This window comes from Callospermophilus lateralis, chromosome 12 (assembly GCF_048772815.1).
Source record: "Callospermophilus lateralis isolate mCalLat2 chromosome 12, mCalLat2.hap1, whole genome shotgun sequence".
Classification (NCBI taxonomy): domain Eukaryota; kingdom Metazoa; phylum Chordata; class Mammalia; order Rodentia; family Sciuridae; genus Callospermophilus; species Callospermophilus lateralis.
The window spans coordinates 72,528,828-72,536,728 of record NC_135316.1 but is presented as its reverse complement, the minus strand read 5'-3'; the positions used below and the strand labels follow the sequence as shown (position 1 = coordinate 72,536,728).

Below are 7,901 nucleotides of genomic sequence, written 5' to 3'. Positions count from 1 at the left end.
GTGAAAGTCTACTTTTGCTTTAGCTAATGTCTGTGGGGAATACGTTTCTCTGATGGTCTTCATGGTCTATGCTTTGTAACTGATATTCCCCTGCTTCATTTTGCAGCAATATGTGAAGATAGATGGTTAGATAGAGATGTTTAGGTTTAGATTGGTACATGGGTTTTTGCTTGGAGTACAGCCTAAGGGTGAGAATTCATATCTTTATTTATGGAAGATTCTCAGAGTTTATTCATATGTATGTTTCTCCATTCCTTGTTCTAGGGAATTTATATTAAAAGTAATACATTGGAATTTAATAATTTTAATTGTTAAATATTAATGTATTTTTGTTGGTAAGTTCCTTGGTGCTAGCTTTTAGTGACTTTTTATTTATTTTCTCATTTATTTTACTATGCCTGACCTAGCTATTCTCATGTATTAAAATTATTCATTTTAAATATTATGAATTCTCTTTCTTTAAAATTTTGTTCCAGTTAGTTATACATGACAGTAGAATGCATTTTGACTCATCATACATAAATGGAGTGTAACTTCTCATTCTTCTGGTTGTACATAATGTGGAATCACACTGGTCATGTAATCATATATGCACATACAGTAATAATGTCCAATTCATTCTACCATCCTTTCTACCTCCATATCTCCTCCCCTTGCTTTACTTTCCTCTGCCTAATCCAAAGTACCTCTATTCTTCCCTAGCCCCCAAACTCCCATTATTATGAATTAACATCCATATATCAGAAAAAAAATTTGACCTTTAGTTTGGGGAGATTGGTTTATTTCACTTAGCATGATATTCTCCAGCTCCATCCATTTACCTGCAAATGCCATATTTCATTCTTCTTTGAGGCTGAGTAATATTTCAGGTTGGTTCCATAGCTTAGCTATTGTGAATTGTGCTGATATAAACATTGATGTGGTGCGTCACTATAGTAGGCTGGTTTTAAGTATTTGGGGTATATGCTGAAGAGTGGGATTACTGGATCAAATGGTGGTTCCATTCTATGTTTTCTGAGGATTCTCCATACTGCTTTTCAGAGTAGTTGCACCAATTTACAGTCCCACAGTTTCCCCCCGACATCTTCGCCAAAATTTACTGTTACTTGTATTCTTGATAATTGCCATTCTGACTGGAGTGAGATTAAATCCCAGTGTAGTTTTGATCTGCATTTCTCTAATTGCTAGAGATGTTGAACATTTTTTCATGTATTTGTTGACCAATTGTGTATCTTCTTCTATGATGTGTCTGTTCAGTTCCTTTGCTCTTTTATTGATTGGGTGAAAGGAGAGATGTTTCTAAGGGGAGAATACACATTGAGACCATTGAGACACTAACCATAGGAGATATGGCCTATGATAAGCCCCACAGGTAGCTGAATCAGAAGTGGAACCAACCAAGGAGCAAAGGGTGTGATCTTGAAAACCATATGTAAAATGCCACAGGCAACAAGGAAGCCACCAAAGGGCTAGGCATGTGTGGTAGGTAGGGTTATCACTCTGCCCACCAAAAGATGTGTACAACCTAAACCCAAAAACCTATAAATATATTACCTCACATACTAAAGCAGGAAATAAGGTTGCTGATTAGATGATCTTCAAATAAGGAGATTATCCCAATGACCCAATTGGTCTAATCTAATCACACAACTCTTAAAAACTAAAACTAGACTGGATGAGGAAGATAAAACAGAAGAGTCAAATATGACAGGGACTCAACCTGCTTTACTGACACTGAAAATGAAGGAAGGGGAAAAAAAAAGCCAAGGACTCTTGGTGGACTCCAGGTGGACTGGAGAAAATCAGAATGTTCATCAGCAAAGAGCTAGAGAGGAAGTAGGACCTGCCTTTCCACAAGGGCAAGGAACTGGGTTCTGCCTACAACCCAAATAACAAGAAAATGCAAGTAAATCTCCTGAGTCTCAAACATGGACTGTCTCTTCCTCTATTTGGATCTTCTTTGATTCCCTTCATCATTATTTTTTACTTTTCAGTATTCAAGGACATGCCATAAATTGTTAGAACTACAGGTGAGTACCTCTTTTGAGCTGTAAACGATGTTGTGTTTTTAGCTTAATTTTCCACAATTTCATTATTACTGCACAGAAATAAAATGGATTTTCGTATATTTATCCTGAATCCTGAAATCCTGCTGAACTTACTAATAAGTTCCATGACTTCTTGGAAGCTTTTAAATTTTTTTCTGTGTAAAATCGTGTCATATTTAAATGGGAACTGATTCTTTCTTTGTGATTTTGTAGGCTTTGCATTTGCTATTCTTGTCCTAATGTTCTGGCTAGAACTTCCAGCGCTGGTGAATAAAGGTGCTGAGACTAAGCATTCTTACTTGTTCATCCTTTCACCTTGAAACACAATATTCCCTTTACCAGTTTGGCTGGTCTCTAGTAAGTTCCGTTCCCCTGGGTATGACTTTCCTAAGGGAGCCATGACAACGCACCACAAAGGCAGTGGTTTAAAAGAGCACACACATTCTCTCAATCTTCTGGAGAATATATGTCCAAAGTCATGAGGTCATCCTCAAGGTCATTCTCCCACTAGGACTGCTTCCCAGCTTCTGGTCAAGGTGTCAACCCGAGATATTCCTGTGCCTCAGTCACCACAAGGGACATTGTCTCTATTTATGAGCAGGCTAGCCACTGATAGCATCTTGGAGATTTTCAAATGAGGAACTTAATTTTCTTAATGGTCACAGGACCATGTAAATGTTTGCATTCTTCTGGTAGTTTAAACTTTTCCACAAATTGATCCATTTCTTCTAAACGGAATAGAAAGCTGTTCAGTTGCACTCATCATTTTCTGTTACTCTCATGTTTTCCCTGAGGCTGCATACTTTAAAATAAATGGGGGGGGGTGGTATTTAACTGTCACTGTAAAATGGAGTCCTATTCAGAGTTTGTGAAGATGAATAGATGAATGTCAGACCTGGCTTTCTAGAACCTTCTGATAAAGTTCGGTCAGGTGGGGACATGCACTGACCACAGTCACCATCCCCCTTTGATTGCACTTGAGTCCATCAGGAAAGAAGAGGCCCTGGGGGGGGCATGCATCTGGGACCTGACATGGAAAAGTGAATGTGAGTTGTAAAGATGGAACCCATGATTTGGGTTCTACTTAATAGAAAGTCCTCAGCCTGAGGACTAAATATTTAAATAATTAAGCAAGTAACACAGCCCATCCTTCCTACCTACAGAAGGAGAGTTACCTTGCACACGGAGGGAAGGCCAACATCTGTTTCTAGGAGCCACAGGGAGAACACCTTCCTGACAATGCCAGCCTGGCCCAGGGGCAGGCCTCAAGGAAAATGCCAGCCCAGGACACCCTGTCCTTCTGCTCCTGCGAACAACCACACAAAATGCAAAAAGGCCTTCCTCCTCTACACTGCCTCCCTCCCGTCCTCCAGGATCTCACACCTCTGTGACTGTCCCAATGTGGGCCTGGAGTTGTCACCTGGGCCTGGGCTTCCTCCCCAGGACACTCCTCCATGATCCTCAGTAAGCCTCTCCTGCTTCCCAGAACCTCCTGCACATTGTGACCTTTCAGGCAGCTCTTAGGCAATCCCTTCCCTAGGCCAAGGTTGGGTCAGAAAATGGCCATTTCCTGGTGGCACACCTGTGCCCTGCCTCAAGCTGGGAAGTGGCTTTGCCTTGGGGCGGGGAGGATTCACCACCATTGGGATTTTTCTATAGAAAAAAATGTGAAGAGTTTCTCCTTAAAAACAAACAAAAAACCTTCCATACATCTGATAATTTTACAAGGGGGGCTCTATCAGAAAATTACAAGCTAGTAAATGATGCATGTGGCACATTTTTATTTAAAGATATCCATTTCTGACCACTGAGGGAAATAGCCAGAAGAAGTTGCCAGAACAGCTCTGAGTTTACAGTCCTGAAGAGCTATCAGGGATGGAAGGTGTTAGAAACCTCCCCTCTTGGCTAACCCACGTACTTCCCACTCTTCATTTGTGCACCCTTCAATTTACAAACTTTGGGTGACGAGGCAGCATGGCAGGTGGTGAGGCACACAGTCACTGCTGCAGGCAGGCCCACCCCTAACCCCTGGCTCCCCTCTGACTTCCCAGCAAACAGTATGAAGGAGATGATGTCATAGAACTCTGGGGTCTCCTGTGCCTTCTCAGATGTGATTTCTCCAACAGTTGCCACCCGTCCTCTCCACACACCTCAGGGAGGGATGCCTTCTGCCAAAGAACATGAGCTCAGACTCATTCATGTCTACACTGGCTCTAAGGCAAAACACCCATCCAACTGGGTTAAGGGGAGCAAATCTCCAAGGCACTGGGTCAAAACAAGTGAATGTACATCTACAATGGCTAGAGCAAGAGACCCTTCTACAATAAGGTAACTGAGTCCCTTTCTACACTAGCTAAAGCCAAGCAAGTTCCCTTGTACACTAGATGACGTGAGTCCTCCTCAACACTGGCTCAAAGTGAGTAGGTTTATCTACATTGAACAGGAGAGGGAGGCACAGTGGTCCAGGCCTTGGAGAGGATGCCTGGTGGGCTCTCGCCCTCTCTTGGAAAGCCCCTGCCCCCACTTTTTGACATCAGCCTTTTTTTTTTTTTTAAATTTTTGGAACATCAATTCGACTATGCAATTTGAGAAAAACAAATTTATTAAGAAATATCTCTGCCATCCCATCATCCCAGGAGCATGGGAGAAAGGACAGAGAAGAGCAGGGCAGGGGAAGGGTCCCAGGGTAAACAGTCTCATCTGATGACTCTGGTAGGTGGGGGCAGGGGACCCCTGATGTCCAGGTAGATCCAGATGTGCTCCTGGCTGGAACCCATGTTGAAAAGCCCAGCTAGTACACACTCAGTCCTGCAGCTGTTGGAATCCAGGTGACCAATGGTCATGTAGTGACAACAGCATCCACGGAGTAGAGTCCTCTGGCTGGCTGTTTCTTTGTTTGGTCCCTCTGAGCTCTAACTTTATGTAGGAACCACCCGATTTGTGAACCTAGCAGGTTTCTGCTCTCCTGGTGGCCTCCAGCCCTCACTCAGGGACCCTTCTCCCTCCCCCATCACCCTTTTCTTTTTTTGAACATCAATTTGACTATGCAATTTGAGAAAAACAAATTTATTAACATCTCTGTCATCTCAGGAGCATGGGAGAAAGGACAGAGAAGAGCAGGGTAAGGGAAGGGTCCCAGGGAAAATAGTCTCATTTGATGTCCCTGGCAGGTGGGGGCAGGGGAGAGTCCTGATGTTCAGGTAGATCCAGGTGTGCTCCTGGCTGGACCCCATGTGGAGAAGCCCAGCCAGTAGGCACTCAGTCCTGCAGCTATTGGAGTCCATGTGACAAATGCCAACATAGTGACAGCATCCATGGAGCAAAGGCTCCTCTGGCTGGCTGTTTCTTCGTTTGGTCCATCTGAACTGTCCATTTATGTAGGAACCACCCGATTTGTGAACCTAGCAGGTTTCTGCTCTCCTGGTGTAGGAGCCTCGTTTTCGCCAACACACGAGGGTGTGTAACAGCACAGTCTGCGCAAGCAGGCAGCCATCCTCCGCCTCACCCGCTTCCAGCCCTTCCTGTGGCCCCAGGGACACCCTGTGGTGGCATCTTGGGAGACATAGCTTTCTGTTGTTGATGGGCAGTGTTGGGGTGAGTCGGACACAGAGTGATGCTGGGAGGCTAGCCTGGGAGTGGGGGGCTTCTCATGCAGGCAGCGGAGACTAATGGCAGGCCAGCTGGCCCTTCTGAAGTCCTTCTGCCCTGACTCCTTGGCCTCCTGAGGCTGATGATGCTCACAGGGCAAGGGGAAGGTGTGAAGGGCAGGCTCACTCGCCCTCCTCTGCGGGAGGGCAGGGGAAATGGAAGGATCCCTTCTCACAGGCTTCATGCAGCCTGTCCCCTGGCTTATCTGCTGCTGGATTATGAGATAGGAGGCCATCACCTCATCAAACTTTCTCTGGGACAGCGACACCCAGGTACTGTAAGGGTCGTACCCCATGTCGAACAGCATTGTCAGTACTGTGGGGTCTGAGAGGTTGGGGAGGGGCACATCATGGAAAGGTAACTTCTCCTCACCCTGATTCAGCCACGGGTCCGCCAAGATCTCCTCTGCCGAGGGGCTTGCTCCTGGGTCCTCTGCCAGGATTTTCCTGATGAGCCTTTGTGCTTCCGGGGACACGTGCTGGGGAAATTCCAACTCGGGGTGTAAGATGTCATGCGGGCGGTTCCCTGTCAACATAAAGTTCAAAATGATACCCAGTTGCCAGGTGTCCATTGTGGGGCCCTCCAGAGGGCCCCAGGCTCTGTCCCATTCTTGCCCAGGCTTGAGAACGGTGCTTAAGCCAAAGTCGATGATTCGGATGTTGCCTCTGGCATCCAGCACAATGTTCTCGGGCTTCAGGTCTCCATGCAAGATGTGCATCTTGTGGCAGTAGCACACCGCACAGGTGATCTGTCTGAACAGTCTCCGGGCCTCCTCCTCCTCCTGCATGCCCCCAGGTGGGACGAGGTCCAAGAGCGATCCCCTGCCTCCATGCTCCATCACCAGGTAGACATATTGGTGGGTTTCAATAACCTGAAAGAGGTGGATCACATTCGGGTGGTTCAGGGTCTTCATCGCCAGTTTTTCAGAGCAGGTCAAACTCCTCCAAAGTCTCTTTGGCAGGATTTTCACTGCCACTTCTGCCCCAGTGCGCAGATGGCGGGCTAGGATCACCTTACCAAATACCCCATGCCCAATGTCCTTCAAGACCTGGTAATGGTCTTTGAAGGCCTTCTCCTGGCAGGAGCCAGGCCACTTTGGCCCTACACTAGACTCACTACTCTTACTATGCATCCTAAGCAGGAACACCAACTAAGGATGCTAGCTAAAAACAAAATAACAAATCAAAACAACAAACAAAATCAAGAAACAAAACAAGACAAAAAAAAAAACCCAAATCAAAGAACCAATCACCAAAGACCACAACCACCAACCACCAACCACCAAACGCACTAACTAGCTGGGAGTCCGACAGGTCACCACCAAGAGCTTCCTGTACTTATGGACAAAAACCCAGCCTCAGTCACTCTGTTATATACCTGGGCATTGAGACTCCCTCACAGTGACTTCTTGTGAGGTCAGAGCAAGAAATGGCCCAATCACACCTAGGCATCACCCACACAGGTCATCTCCCTTTGGGCCTACAGGATGTTTTCCACTTTCAGAATAAGAATAAAGGACTCCGGAAGCTTTATGCTTCAATGGGTTATGGAAACTGATATTTATGTTTAAAAAATGATAGTATCTCCATGTACTTTGTATTATAGTAAGTACTTCAATGGAAATTTCCTTGTAAATCTAAAGTCTATCATACCTTTGGATTTGAAAGGCCTCATCATATCTGCACTCAAGGTATTCAACTGGTTTTCTTCCAACACTGAATCAAAAGAATGGTAGCACCTCACTCACATTGTAATACTGTAATAAAATGCTCTGTTCCCTAAGACTGTAGAGCGTGATATGCACACCTACAATGTTGAGAGGGAGGAAGGGCTCATCATAATTTCCCCATAAGGTCCTCAACAAATCTCTCATTAGAAGCAGCAGAATGCAAAACACAATGTGTTGAAATATTCAAAGGGATAAAGGACAAACCCTGGAACCCAAGAATCCTAGAATCAGAAAAATGTCCTTCCCAGAGGAGTAAAAAAATGGAGGTGTTCTTAAATGACAAGGTTCCTTCATTTTTTTTTTCTGGGGTGCTGGGGATTGAGCCCAGGGCCTTGTGCATATGTGGCAAGCACTCTACCAACTGAGCTACATTCCCAGCCCAGATTCCTTCATTTTATTGTAATCAAATACCCCTATTCACAATTTATTAACAAATTAACTAGTCCCAGTTCTGTAGACTGACAAGTTCAAGGCCA

The 7,901-nt window shown here is 45.0% G+C and overlaps 1 protein-coding gene across 1 annotated transcript; it reads right to left on the bottom strand.

Annotated features, from left to right (window-relative positions):
- Positions 1–5,421: 5,421 nt before the first annotated feature.
- Positions 5,422–6,828, bottom strand: LOC143411444 (sperm motility kinase Z-like). The gene has a single exon (XM_076872224.1). The coding sequence runs from the start codon at positions 6,826–6,828 to the stop codon at positions 5,422–5,424; it is 1,407 nt and encodes a 468-aa protein (XP_076728339.1).
- Positions 6,829–7,901: the final 1,073 nt, after the last annotated feature.